Raw genomic sequence first — 15811 nt, 5'->3', positions numbered from 1 at the left:
TATATTTCGTATCCAAGCTAGTCTGATGAGTCCTGGTATTAGAGAAAAGCCTCGCCACCAATGTATATAGTATATGTAGTGTTTTTGACATATCATTCTTTACTTTCACTCATTCTTAGAATTACGTCACTTAATAAGCGACAAAGTATTTATTTTTATCTTTGAGTATGAATGCTGTTTTATTTTTTAACACTGTTAGCGTAAGATTTTTCTTAAGAGTACGTGTTCTTTTTAGAATTAATAGTTTGACTGTAGATTCAAGTATGCATTCTAGGATTTAATTTCTAGTACTATGACTTTTGGACAGAAAAAAAAGACTTTAAAATAATAATAAAAGAGCCTTCACAAAAGAGCAACACTTTTGTGATATCAGAGAAAATGGAGTTTAATGGGAGGCGTTTTAATCATATTTCACGAGCTTAGAAGAAATACGTTTATTTTTTGTCTTCTCAAGCACTTATCTTTGTTTATAAACATCCGTCTTTCTTTTTATCTATATTAAGTAGAATAAGATATTGTTTTTAAGGGTTATTAGAAATATCAGAAGTTATAAGCTTAAGGGCGTACATCGCTGAAGTTCAGGGCTCGATTCGTATGTTTGACACAATGCAGATAGATAGATCATCGTGCGATTTACCGGTAGTGTGTGATCCAAACAAATTCATTCCCTACTCAATTGATTCATTTTCGTGTTTATTTCATTTTATTTTTATTTTAAGAGTTTTAAATTATCAAACGACAGGTTTTTTCTCTGCCGATGTCTGTTGAAGACTTTTAAAACATTTTAATGTATTATTTACAGGTCCCCACGGTTAAGCATAGCACCGTGATTTGCAAGGCCATATGGCGCGTGCCAGTCATTGTCTGGTAGTGCAAATAGCCACGTGACCAATCCACTCTTCTCCGCCCACACGCCGCTGGCAGTAAAAGATAGAAAGAAGGATAAAGGGTGAGGCAAGGCTTTGTCTCCTATCTCTAGAGTCTAGTGTAACAACAATCTCTTACTTAGCTGTCATACAAGCTTCTCTACGTCGTAAAAACTGTAGAGGGCGGTATTTCTATTATTCAAATGCAAAGGAGTACTTAATTTTATTTCACTATCGATATTTTATAAAGTATTTTGCAAGCTCCAAAATTAATATTAGTGAACTTTGTAATTAGTGGGAAACCACAGTAAACGGAACAAACTGTCTGAAGTTTGATATCAGAAAAACTAGTTTCGACTTGTTTCGTGCGTTCACTTCAGTCTCGTGTTTTCTCTAATATCATAGTTTGTTCCATTTACTGTGGTTTTTCACTAATTTATAAACTTTGTAAGGCTAATTTTATTACCTTTGAAACATTAATTTTTGTTAGTACCTTTGAAAAAGTTTGTTGTTAAGCGCTAAGTTAAAAATCGGCTGTCTGTATTCTACTCATCACGGGTATCGAAATCAGATTTTTAACGCTATAAGTCCACATTTTATCGCTGAGAAAAGATATAGAGTAAAGAGTGATTTTATTTATGTATTTTATATTTATATACCTTTCTGAAGACGACATACAACTACGTTGAAACGTAACTGAAAATGTTTTTTATTTCTGTTTCTATGCCATTAAACACAAGGCTACACAGTTTGGAACCTTCAATGGAAACTTACTCGCATGTGGACTAAATGAGTAGATCCAAGACTCCTAGCGATCAAGTATAGCAGTTTTTAAGTTTAATCTCCACAACAGGGAGAGCAACTGGCTAGCAGCATCCACTGCTATATCGTTCAGCTTCTTGAACCAAAAACGTAATTGACTGTCACTTTTGTACTTCGTCCAGAGCTGAAAGCACTAAATAAGTTCAGCGGAATCTGGAATAAAGAATGTTACGATATGTTGGCCAACGTGTTAACTGCTATGTCAAGATTGTCCATTTCAAGTGATTGTCACATTATTTTAATTTTAGACTACGTAGTTTATTAAAAGTAACTTTCAGGATATTTTAACTTTTTATAAATAGACTTAGGGCCGCATTAAGGGTGAGGCAGAAGGAACAACTGCACCAGGGCTCGGGCCATTTAGAGTGCCCCAACGAAAGAAAATTGTGAATTTCTTATTTATTGTATGTACTTGTATTTGTTGGGGCGGGGGATGCTATTCTATCATCCCAGGCTAAATCTGGATGATATTAGATATAGTAAAAACATATAATGTTTCTAAAAACTATTTTTTGTGAGCGATATTTTTCACAACTATTGTGAAAAGCATATATTGTGTGAAGGAATTTTGTTATATTTAAATTAAAACTTGCTTGTTTTGGCTGCGCTTTATCGTCATAATAGTCAATAATTTTAAAATAGCAAAAAAAAAGCGAAAGCACAGTCACTGTTAAATTAAACTCTGTTTTCCTAACTATTTACTTCATATTTCAATATGAAATCTCACTGAAATTCATATTAATTATATTATAATCTAATTATAAATATAGAGTATATGAATGAGTGTGTGAATGCGTGTATAGTCCTTAAATAAACTTAATACAACTATGTAACCATAAGTTTATGGGATGTCCTTTAAAAAGTCCAAAAACTAGTAAGTTTTCATAATGTGGTTGTTGATGTTAGAATTAAGGGAGATTTAATCATGTAATCCAACTGAAAAGTGCTTGAAAGGTACGTGGTAGTTCATCTTTATTTTAAAGAATATTTTTTTTATACCTAAACTTAGGCTTACACTTATTAACACTATAATATCATTTGCTGTGTATTCTGAGTAAATAGAATTGTGCTAATTTAATCATTAAAAAATAAACACCGCTATCACATTTTCATGTCTTTATATTTTGTTATTGTCTGAAAAAAACTCAATTTTAGCAAGGAATAAAAGGTATTAGGTATTGCTAGTATATTGTAATGTGATTCCCTCTAGTGGTTAAATTAGGCAATTGAACCACTGCTGTGAGAATATCTTGTTCGGATGTTTAAGTGGCAAAAAACATTTCTTAAAGCAGTGTTTATATGGTACTTATCTATTTTCCATTAATGTAAAAACTAAAAGTCATAATATAGTCAAACAAGTTAAACATTTGTAATAAAAATTAAGTTTTTTTATTAAATTTTATGCAGATTGTGTACAGACAGCTAAAGCAGAAAAGAACAGCAGACAAACAGAAAAAATCATCGTCTAACTCTAACAATTTTATAAAATCTGAAAGAATCCTACAAGCTTTTCTTTTTTCTTTTGGTTATATTCTGAGTCAACGTCTAGGACTATAGTACATCATCTCAGCTTGAAATAACACAAGCGTTATGAACTCGACAACTTCTAGCTTCGTTTCTAAACCAATCACCGTTCTCTACTATATCAGCTGACATTAAATTTTCCCGCCTATCACTTCTCTCCCCTTGTATTCTTGACTTAGGGTAACACCGATTGGTTCAAAAAATAACGGTTGAAGCCGCTGTTGAGAAGCATTACCTTGAGAGTAGTTTTCCCTGAAAAGCGCATAGGGTCTTACGCGTGCTACATTTGAGCTCGCTGCAGTAGTCTGTGAAAAATCTCTTTTTCTGGATTGTGAACTTTGAAAGCATTCATACATAAGTTAAAAAAAATCACCATGGGTAATATTGACTTAATAATACCACAAATTAGGCCAAGTAGCTTAGGAAGTCGTATAGGGATTAATGATCGATCACACTTGCTGAATTTGCGAGCTCGTCGAGCGCTGTTTGGTCCAGTGGATCACGAAGAAAACCTTAGGTTCGTCCACGAGGAGTTAAATAAGATCCACGACGAAGATGAAGAAAGGTGGAATTTTAATTTCAAAACTGAAACACCAATTCCCTGGGGATATTTATCGACACTGAATAAAAACAGAAAAAGAGTTCTGCCCCGGCCTTATAAGACAAAAAGTCTTCAGAAGTGTAAAACACGTGCGAAAATAAATTGCTCTAGTCTTCTCGAAATCGGGCTCCAAGAAGAGCCTATGGTAAAATTCAAACGTTCTGTAGTCCCAGCCTGCTCCTCGAACATAATATTAACAGATCCAGAACAGAGCTACAACCCAACTTTACAACACCAAAAGAAAATTACCGGTAAGCATAATACCTATTTATATTTAATTCACAACTTTTATCTGATTGTTTTATTGTAGTTAATAAAGAATGTATGTAAATTTGTTATTAGTATATATAAGTTTAGTTTTCCAAATCAGTTGTAATAATAGTAACACCAATATTATTACTATTATAATAATATTAATAACTTCTGATTAGAATTATGCCAGTTGTGTTAATTAGAAGTAAAAAGTACACTGATAAAGTTATGAATTATCGAATCGAAATTTGTATAACAACTGAATAGAAATACATAATGTCACAAATTAAAATAGAACAAAACATCAATAGTACATTTCATTGGATAACCTGACCGAAAACAATTTTGAGAGTATTAATTCCAGTATTTCACGAGCTTGGGAGATATAGGCAAACTGACTCCAAATACAAAGCTCATATTGGAAGAAAATAATCTTAGTTAATAAGCTGTGTTCAGAATTATTTTAAATATATTTACTAATAGTAATAAAATTAACTTTAAAGGAAACCAAAGTATGTCACTACTTTCTAAGCACGTAAAATAAAAAGAGAAACAACAAATACCTATTTGTTCATAAGATACCACAGTTTATCAGCAATATTGCAATATATTTGAATATGCTTAGTAAATCGTATAGTTGTAATCTTTTACACGTTACCACTTATTTTTAGTAATTCACATACAACAACAATAAAAACTGACGCATATACCAAATAGGTTAAACACATATTCATACACTAAGCAGAACTTGCTGTCAACATTCTCTCAGTATCATTTGTTCCCATGAATAATAGAAAAAGAAAAAGAAAAGAATTAAAACCATAAAGGCCTGACTTTGCTGTCTCAAGGCAGTCTCTCTACGTGTATAAAAAATAAATATGATTATTACTACTACACGTGGGAAAACTGAATATTAGTGTGGTCATTTGGTCCAAGTTTTTGTTGTTGTTTTTATAGAATTGGCTTTTATGAATTTTTTTTTATAAATATAATAACTGGAATGTTTTCTCTTATGTGTGTGTTTTCTTATAGCAAAGCTACATTGGGCTATCTGTTGAGTTCACCGAGGGGAATCGAATCCCTGATTTTAGCGTCCATCTTAATTATTTTACAGCCAGTTGTTTGATGCATAATGCATAAGAAAAGTATTTGAATCTTTGGAAACGGAGTTCCCATGAGAGGCAAATATGGATCTTTAATCAAGTAATTCATTGCATAGACAAAAAAAAAATCAACAAATAATTTAGTTAGGATTTTAATGTGGAAACAATATTATGAGATGTACATTTAAAATTAAATGCAAATAAACTTAGTAACGATTATAATTTCTCGTTTTAAATTTTACTTTCGCCCTCAGAACTAAATATAATAGTGCAGAATAGTGTTTAAAGGATTGAGGTGTTAAAATCTAATTTTGGTTGCTTTATTGAAAAGTAAAAGCATACTTATGATGTATAACAGAATATGGAGTAAATGGCATCTATCATCATATTTATGATGTTATTTTACAGCTAAATTAGATAATTTGGTAAAATTTATACATTTTATTTTACTTCATTATTTCAGTCACATATTTATACGGCTATAGCAATCAATTTTGACCTCATAATGTGTATACAGTTTGCCGGTCTTTCATTCTTTCTATCTGTTGTGTTTATTCACATAATTTGCTGATTCGATCAATTTGTTATGTTGTTACAAAGTACGAAGAAAGCGTACTTTAATTATCTAATTTAACTAAAAATTTCCTGCAGTTATTATCGGATTACTTTTTTCTTTTTCTAATTACTGATGGGGATACATTGCTTTTTACTGTTCCCCAGTAAGACCTGAGAGTCTTTACTGAAGGTGGAGTTATACAGGATGTTTCTTTACATTCCTGAAAAATCCAGTTTCTTGATGGCCTGTTTTGAGTGTCGTGAATGTATACTTGTTTATAGCGCCATGAAGCAATGGCGTTCTTCATTCACGAGGCACGGTAACCATGGTGTTATTTCTTGTATTGTTCATTCTATATAAATCTTAGTTATTTAAAATATTCGTTGACGTTATTATCTGAAAAGGCAAGAGTGGTTTTACACATAAAGTGCTCTCATTGTAACTACAGGATCAGATATATAAAAATGTGAAACTAATAGGTTGTAGCATTTCTGGCGACATGAATTTAATGGTGTGAAATGAGTATACATTTATATAATAGTGTAGGTCGTTGTTATAGCATTATTGACTGTGTTTTGGACCCATCATGTCGTAGACTACGATTATTTACAAATATAGTTCAAAATGACTTAAATGTTTTTATATACTTCAGTAACACTTAGCTACGTTTTGATTCAGACTGAATTATGAAAAATTATTGGCGTTTAATTTTTCTTGAAATTTCTACTTTTACTTATTATAAAACACTTAGATGAATTAGAGTATATGTTTTTGTCCCGAGTTGTTTTTTGTTGTTGTTGTACTTCGTGTGTCTATATAATAAAAACCCAAACTTGTTACGAATTTTATTTTGACTAATATTGTTAGTCATGTGTACAGAAATACGGAACGTAGAATATTAACATTTCACTTGGTACTCAACCCCGTATGGATTTTATCATATGAAAAACACGTGTAAGGAGATTGCCATATACAGAATCAGAATAACGATTTTTCTAATGTTGTATCGATGTAAGATATTCGAAATAGTAAACTATCATTTATATTAGAATATTTTATGTAGCTGTACGAATAGTTTACATTTTTCTTTCAATATAATTTCATTGTAATTATTGTATTGCTGCTTAAAGAATATTACTTGAAGGGAACTTGGCTTCATATTTTATCTTTTGCTCAAATAAAAAGCACAATATGAAACAGGATGCTGACGCCTGGGAAAATATTTACAAAGCGTGAATGAAGGAAATGTTTATGTCACTTGAGATAATTATAGTCGTCAGAATATTCATTGTGTGTTCTAAAAAACTGTCATCTATCGACATCACACAGTACCATACCCTAGAAACTATTGTCTTTCTGGTGATAATGATGAGACAGCTGTCTTGTTGAAATCTTTCTTTTTTTAGGTAGATTTCATAGCTCATAAGTAGTTTGTTAGAATACATTATTTCTAATATTACTGTATACATATATGGTAACAGATTTACTGTTGTACATCTATTTTAGTTCCTGTGTTTGTTTCAGTGTAGTTTTCTTTTTTGCTTATGACGTATATTGTTGGCTGTGTATTGCGCAAGTCCTGCTTGTTCTCGAGATTTGTAGAGGATTTTGAGAGAAACAATCAACAATATTTGTTTACGAAAATGCGCTAGAACATTGTTGAAAGCTCTAGAATTTGAGTGATTCGTGTAAAAAACAGCGAGCAAGAGATAAAAGAATAGATTATTACTCATCAGCTACAGTCGGTGTTCCATAGACCTCAGAAGCTGTAACTGTGATTAGCGTCTTATTAATCGGAAAACTACAGAATTTGATCAGGAACGTTTATAGATTTCGAGCATTTCAAACAATTCAACTTCAGTGAATTATTTTGGACGTGATTATATCTACGAGGGCATTAAATATTTTCATCGGTAAAAGTCAGCTTATAAGCGGCGTTAGGCCAACCGATTGTTTGTTTGTTTTTGAATTTTGCGCAAAGCAACACTAGCCGTCCCTAATTTAGTAGTGTAAGACTAGAGGAAAACAGCTAATCATCACCACCCACCGCCAACTATTGGGCTACTCTTTTACCAACGAATAGTGGAATTTACAGTGATATTATAACGCCCCCACGGCTGAAAGAGCGGGCATGTTTGGTATGACAGGGATTCGAACCCGTAGACCAACCGAACCAACTAGCTTAAGAAAGAGAGAGGTATATGTATCAACTCAGAATTAATTTGCTCCTCGTGGACCTGGATGGTCGATAAAGTATTCAGTTCTAGATCGGATGTAAGATTCTGTGTTGTCTGTAAGTTTGTAAAACTCTTGTATATAAACTATCGTTTGTAATAACGGTTACTTCTAATAGTGGGTTTAAAAAGGAAAATTACATGTATCAATCTTGTTGGCAAATACCATTAATTTGATACATATTAACAGTTATAATTAGTTCTAAATTCAAATTCAAATTTCTGGTTATTTGAAATTATAATACGTAACAACTTATATACTGTATATAGTGTTACTTTTTATGATAATTTTTGTAATGATAGATTTAAAACTAGCCTTATTCCTATATATAGTGTTAACTTTTTAGGCTATATCATTACCTCATGTATCCCTCTAATATTTTCAATAATTATTGAAACTTTGTCTATTCGTACATCGTGTTACCTCTTAGCATATATTATTACCTCATATGTCCCCATCAGATATCCTCTTACGCCATTGAATAGTATTATCAGTAGGCCTGCAAACTGAATTAATCCTGAATGGTGGATTTTGTTCTTAAGTAAACACCTTTCAAATTATGTAATAATTCTGATTACCACTTTCTTGCTGCTTCTTCTTTTGGTTTTTACATTACACAAATGCAAGTAAACTTTCCATTCTCTTTACATTGACGCAGAACATCTCAGGATCAGGAAACGAACAGAACTAAAAAGTTCCACCAGAAGCTGCCTGACGGATAAGATCTCACCAACGACAAAGGCTTACGGACAACTTCATTCAATATGAACGTAAAATCAACTGTCGTGATACTTACGGTACAGTAATTTTTACTTATACACAGTATTTCCAGTGAGAATATGATAATACAAGCTTCATTTAGGATACACACGCTGGAGGAATCTAGGTTTATTTGCTTATTGAATTGTCACTTTAAAAATAAACAAAGGTCGTTTACAAACAGTAAAATTAAAGCATGGTAACTTCCAGCTTATTGGAACAACCATTATTGCGTTATTTTATTTCACGATTTTTATCTTACTTTATATTTAAATATACCGTGTTTCTCCGATAATAAGACCTACCCATAAAATAAGACCTAGTGTGATTTTTGGGGATGGTTTTAATATAAGCCCTACCCTTAAAATAAGCCCTAGTTAAGAGTGGCAGGAAGAGGAAAGAAAAAAAAATAAATTATTAATTAGTTTAATAGTTAGTTAATTAGTTTGTTTAAGTATTAATCAGTTAGTTTAATAGTTTAATAATAGTTTATTTTGATTACATTGAAAATAGAATGGTGAGAAATGAGCGTGGAAACTTTGTGAAGCCCGGGTTACAAGAGATTGTGACTTGGGTGACAAACTCATGGAACAAAATTACAGACAACTGTATTGCCAACGCGTTACGAGCAGGCTACTTGGATAAGAAATTCTCATTCCATGAAACCTCTATTGCTCAACATGAGAGAGTAGGTGCGAAAATTCTACAAGAAATTGAGTTAAGTGAAAACTCAGCAGGAATTTTAAAAACAGATGATTTGCAAGACATTCCAGAGGATGATGATATGATTGTTTTTGAATAAATTCCTGTTAATGAGTTTCTGAATGTTTTTCGTAATTTCTATTTATTTAGAGGTCTTATAATTTTTACTTTGTAACTTCATTTTTTTAATATATCAAAATAAGACATCCCCCGAAAATAAGCCCTAGTGTCATATTTTGGAGTGAAAATTAATATAAGCCCTGTCTTATTTTCGAAGAAACACGGTATTTTTCTCTTTTTATATGCATGTGCGTAAGAACATATACCTACATAAATTTGAGATAAAGCTAAGATCAAATCCATAAGAAAATCTAGGCAGCTGTTCAACTGATCTTCCCACGACCCCACGTACCCATACCCCAGATTAAACTTGGCGCCAAAAAAGCTATTGTGGTAGACATCTGTTTGTTGAATTGGGGAAGGGGACCTAGTTTAACTGTGTGCCGTTTGTTCGCGTGCTACAGCAAATCCAGTTGTCCACTGGGAAAATAGCCTACCGACAGGTAGCTGCAGTGTTCAGATGCACAGGTGGGATCAACCCAATTTAAGACATGAGAGAAAACGCTCCTTTATAAGAAATTCTCAGGGTCCTTCTCAATAAAATCTGAACAGTATCTGGTGTTTGATGTAAGAAAATTCTGAGAACAGAGATTCTTGTAAAATGAATATAATACAATCACAAACTATTTAATCCATTGTTGTGGAGACATTAAATGAAGTTATTTTTTAGTTTATCAAACTGACTAATAGCATTAATTTTCTCTCTCTTTTTCATTTTATTCTAAATTAAGTAAAAAATATTCTTCCTTAGCAAATAATAACTCAGAAACTAACACCCCCGTCCAGATGATATCTATTTTTTTTATCAATTGTTCTGAATAGGTTTGGCGATACTTTCTAACTAAAGTAACATTTATGTTGTGGGAAATGTTTTCCTGAGAGGTGTGGTGTACACGCGTGCGTGTGTTGTCTTTCATACTGGTTGTGCTGTCATTAGAAGTAAGAAAGGGCTAAGGCGAAGAGAAAAGGAAGTGAGGTTGTGGGGGGAGTGAATAAAGAGACCATACAATGTGCTGAGAGAAGTAACAGCTGGCCAGGAAATCCCAAGACTTTTATACTTCCCTAAGACAGCAGGTAGACGAACTCAGGTGGTACCCGAGGAAATACCACACTTCACTGAACGTTTTGTGCTGGACTTTGCCCCCAACCTTAGAGCTAGCTTAGCTTGTGGTTGTTGGAAGTCACGTGACAATCCTTCATTGTGTGTCTGTTGGCTTGACACGCTTAAAAAAACAGCCTAAAAGCTAGAAGTCAGTCGAAAATGAACGGAAATCCTGTCGTATTCAGGAAGTTAAATATTTCGCAAATCTGTTTAAAATCACGTTTATTCGTTGAAAGCAGATCGATGTTTGAAAAAAAACAAACAGTTTGGTAGACATTTCGTTGACTAAATGTGTTGTGGTTGCATTAGTAGGGTTCATATCGTAAGCCACAGATGTTTATTATCTGTCGAAGTACAAGCTTGTTTCTATAAGTTATCACTCTTTGATAAAATAAATATTGAAATTACTTAGCAATTTTTGATTTTTTGGCTATAAAATATCATTTCCTGTTGCTGGAGTTTACATTTCCTCGATTGTTTGCTTACTGGCTTTAACGAACAAACAATTAAATGTTTGTTTAATATATGTGTGTGTGTGTGCGTATGTATGGATATAGTCTCTGAGTTATAGGATTATTGAAAACACAACAACTCTCCTTTAAGTTGAAAAATTGTGCAAAAATAACCACGAGAGCTCAACTCCCCCTTTTCACTTGGTGAAACACGAAAACTATATCCTATGGATCTAAGATAATACTACCTTCAAATTTGTCAGGTATTAAGAATATTGTCTGATTTGTGTCTACAAGATCGTACAAACCTAGTCTATTACACTGAATATTAAGTATGTTTGTTTTAAATTTTGCGCAAAGCTACACGAGGGCTATCTGCGCTAGCCATCCCTAATTTAGCAGTGTAAGACTAGAGGGAAAACAGCTAGTCATTACCACCCACTGCCAACTCTTGGCCTACTCTTTTACCAACGAATAGTGGGATTGCCCATCACATTATAACGCCCCCCACGGCTGAAAAGTCGAGCATGTTTGGTGCGACCGGGATTCGAACCCGCAACCCACGGATTACGAGCCAAACGCTTTGACACACTTGGCCATGCCGGGCCATTGGGGTTAATAGCTGTAACCTATGATCCGATTTATATGAAATTACAGGGGAACATTAAGGCTGAGACACCCCATCACACAACAATAAATGATCCGGATCGTTGATCATTATGGATTGACCTGGGAAGGATTTTTTTAGCTTTAGAAGGTAAAGTTTAACGTTATCCAGTATAAACACATTTAGTCCCGAAAACGAGCAGCGGGGTGAGAGTATACAGTATTTTTGGTTATTCTTGTTTGTGTTGTTTTTGAAGTTCAAATTTCATTTCACATTATCAGTTAGGTGTGACATTAATTATAAACTGAATAGAACATAGTAAAACTTGTATTAATAAGTTTCTTTTCTTCAATCAAAAAATTACAGTTGTATGAATTGTTACAGTACTGTACAAGAGTACAAGAGTATATTTTGTCATTCTTTCCATTTTATGGGGCTAATTCTTCCATACTATTACAGAATGTAAATTTCAACACAACAGTAATGTTTCACTGATCCCTGTTGACAAGTGAATGAGTCAGGGTGAGAATATTTATCATTTATTAGAATTCCTGTACACTTGTACCAGGGACATGTCATAATGGTTCTGCTTGAATAAACATAGTGATCAAATTTAGGGTCTGAAATAATTGACATGGAACCACATGCAGTGTCTTAACCTATATAGAAAGAAGTTAGCACACGGTACCGAAATATGCTAGAAAAAATCCGTTTCGTAGCATTCCACAAATAAACCTCAATAAAAAACAATGATTAACAGTATATATATTAATTTTTGTCATTCCACGGACGCCAGGTGGTTAGGGTGCTTGACTCGTAATCTGATGGTCACGGGTTCGAAACCCCGTCACACCAAACATACTCACCTCTTCAGTAGTGGGATCGTTATAACGTAACAGTCAATCCCACTACTTGTTGGTTAAAAAAATGTCCCAAGTGTTGGCGGTGGGAAGTGATAACTAGTTGTCTTCCCTCCAGTCTTACACTGCTAAATTAGGGACAGCTAGTGCAGATAGCCCTTATATAGTTTTGCACGAAATTTAAAAAAAGTTAAAAGTTTATTAGCTTGTGATGTTTCACCTGTGATTTACCTTCCTTTATTCTTTGAAAGTAGCCTGAAATCGAATTTTTGACTTTTGTTCTAACCCTTTTGCACTGCACTGTATTTTTTAAAACTAAACGTGCTTATAAGGAATTGTATCACGTGTCTGTTTACTGAAGAAGGAAGAATCTAGTATTCTAATTCTATAATGAATATTATATTTGTGTTTTCAGATAACACTGAAAATGTGATTAGGAATTATTGACTACACGTCATACCAGCAGAGGGAGTAAATCGTTCCTGTAAAAATCGAAGGGATTAAACTGTTTAAATACCTCTGTTTTTGCTTCTGAGGAGAATCGATGGCCTTCTGATGTTGAACAATGGCCTTAGATAGGATTTAGACTTTTAATCCCAAAACCTTCAGTGACCTACCGTGCTCATTTCAGTGTTTATGAGATAAAAGACCTACGAAATCTTTCTGTGTGGAATTCCACTTCGGATTATATAAGTACGTTTTTTTTTAGTCTAGAGTTGTTTTTTTAACCTTAGAATTCCGCATTGTCGCAATGGGCTTTTACCATGAAGATGGGTCCAACATTCAGGCACGCTCTTCTCTTTGACTGCTTGTCGTTGCCGAGGCAACAGGAACGTTTGGAATGTTACTAAAGATGCACGTGGATGGCAGGCTGTGAATACAACACAATGATAGTTGGTCTCCTGTAGTGAAAACGTATTCACCCTTCAATTCATTGTGCGCGCCAGCTGATGTTTTTCACACATGATTTTGAAAGTTATGTCACTAGACAGCAGTGAATTCCGCACAGCAGTGGCTTAACCTGATTCGTTAGTTTGTTTGAGAAGAGCTTTTTGACAGAAGTTGTGATGTTGGTAAAGATTTACACTATTAACCAAGACGTAAACTGGGATGACGAAATATATATAGTGCACGTGTGAATAATTTACATTCAACGTCACGTGCAAAAATTATATTCTTGCGGTAAAGATAATCTTTATTTCATATATTAATTTATATGATTTATGTAGAGGTGATCTGATGGAAATAGATGTATTTTAAAACCCTTGTTCCTTCTATTTCTGCAGGCTAACGCGCTGACCGTAGGACTACCAAAGAAGAACGTGTGATACATCTTACGGTATTCAACGCTGGATAATAGATAACCTTTGTCCATATTACCTCTGCACTGTTGTGAATATGTAAATATTTCTATCTTTCTTTTCTTTATGTCAGCAGCTAATGTGTATGGATGAAAGTAGCACAATTAGCACGTCATTGGAACTTTGTTTCTGTTTACCTGATGGAAATGTTTACTGATGCGGAATGATACAAGTTACATCTTTTTGGAGTTGACATTAATATAATAAGGAATGAAGAACCAAAATCAGTTTTATAATTATATGCAAACTTTACTAACAAAAATAAATCGGTGACGCTAACAACGTACGTACGTTTAACTGAGTAACCTAAGTAATAAATTTCTTTATATCCGTAATGCTATTCTTAAAAGCTCATTATTCCTTACTATTTCAGGTGTACAGTACGAATCCTTCCGCTGTTTCTTATACATTATCAGATGATCAAGTTGTCTTAACAGTATCAGATACGTTAGCGAGTTTAAATATTGTTAACTGGTTAAGAGCTCTGAATGTGTGTAATAAATATTTTTTTTATTTGGCATTATCGTTTATGAAGATACAAGTAAGAACATCATAAGTTTTTTATTTAAACTTCACATTTTTTGTACATATGTGTACATAAAGTTGGTTATGGAAAAGTTACTTTAACGTAAATAATATTAGCAAACCCTCCCGTTATTACTGACTTAACAGTAATGTCAGCTGAGCATAAAGATCTCAACTAATTATTCGAACTAAGGACCAGTACGTGGAGATTGTATGTACAATATTGTGTATAGATAAACGTGTGTAATTACTTTGGTATCACGTGTGTTGTTCATTATTTGTAACAGCCCCTATAGTGGGATGCTGCCCGTTAACACTTGAACTTGTATTTTACCAAAGGACAATTGTATTAAACGTACGGTGCCGTGTAATCAATAGCAAGTCATCTTTCTGGACAAATCACTTAAGTTGTGTTTGGGTTTACGTACATAAAATTATATCTTCAATGTGTATTTGTTTAGTGTATGTAGTATTTACCGTAAACACTTAGATATTTACCAAACATATTTAAAATACAAGAGATTTTGCTTCAAACATATTTTAAGTAACTCATGAAACAGTATTTATGGAAACGGAGTTTTTACAAACAACTGTACACAATTTTCATTTACGATTTTGAGCGGTATATCTGAAACGTTTTGCACATGTATCGAAAAACATCCGTTTCTTAATTAACTCGTGACTTAAACTAACATAACTCCTATTTTCACAATGATCTCAGATAATTTATATTTCTATTTAATAAATGATGGGTTTAGGAAAAAATATTAAAATATTGCCATTGAGTAAAAAAAAAATAATTTCCTTTTCCAAAACTTTTTTGTTGTGTTTCTTGAAATAATATATGTTAATCTGTAATTGTTGTTTTATCATATAGTATTTCTTTCTCAGTTAATCTTAGCTAGTTTCTCTTGAGATTTTTCGTTGAAATAAAAAAACAACTTTTATATGTTCATATGTTCTAATTTTTTTTAATAAAAATTTTTATTGTACTGTGGTGTTGGCTTTTTGTTTTCAATCACGCTGAATTTACGAGTAACATCAACAAAGCATTGATATCTTGAAAAGCCGTGTGAGTTTGTGAGAATCCAATTTACTAGTCTTCAACTGTTCTACAAAATAAAATGTCTGTTTAAAGTTGGTTATATACAGTCACTTTAAGTTTTACAAAACCTTACAAATAGGATAATGCATGTCAGAAATCGACTGCAACCAATAAAAGAAATGAAAACCTTTATTGTATGTACAATATATTAAGAGTATTTATGACATTTTGATAAGTATATATAAATATAAAACAACAGAAATTGAACGAAGTTTGTTTGGCATCAGTGCGAAAAACGAGTAGGGAGAAAAACCACAAA

General features: G+C 33.0%; 1 protein-coding gene across 4 annotated transcripts; it reads left to right on the top strand.

Annotated features, from left to right (window-relative positions):
- Positions 1–826: 826 nt before the first annotated feature.
- Positions 827–15439, top strand: LOC143232535 (uncharacterized). 4 transcript variants are annotated; one of them, XR_013017571.1, is made up of 5 exons: positions 832–949; positions 3096–4064; positions 8618–8756; positions 12977–13743; positions 13848–15439. XR_013017571.1 is itself a non-coding variant. In XM_076468109.1 (4 exons), the coding sequence occupies exons 2-3, from the start codon at positions 3587–3589 to the stop codon at positions 8725–8727; spliced, it is 588 nt and encodes a 195-aa protein (XP_076324224.1). In that variant the 5' UTR covers positions 836–949; positions 3096–3586; the 3' UTR covers positions 8728–8756; positions 13848–15439. The 4 variants fall into 4 exon arrangements, 2 of the variants coding, with proteins under 2 accessions (XP_076324225.1, XP_076324224.1); XR_013017572.1 differs by lacking the exons at positions 12977–13743; positions 13848–15439 and adding an exon at positions 5098–5268 and having other exon boundaries at positions 827–949; positions 8618–8736; XM_076468109.1 differs by lacking the exon at positions 12977–13743 and having other exon boundaries at positions 836–949.
- The last annotated feature ends 372 nt before the right edge of the window (positions 15440–15811 follow it).

The sequence above is a fragment of the Tachypleus tridentatus genome, chromosome 11 (assembly GCF_004210375.1).
Source record: "Tachypleus tridentatus isolate NWPU-2018 chromosome 11, ASM421037v1, whole genome shotgun sequence".
NCBI classification, from domain to species: domain Eukaryota; kingdom Metazoa; phylum Arthropoda; class Merostomata; order Xiphosura; family Limulidae; genus Tachypleus; species Tachypleus tridentatus.
Note: the sequence above shows the minus strand (reverse complement) of the source record. Positions and strands in the feature narration are given on the sequence as shown.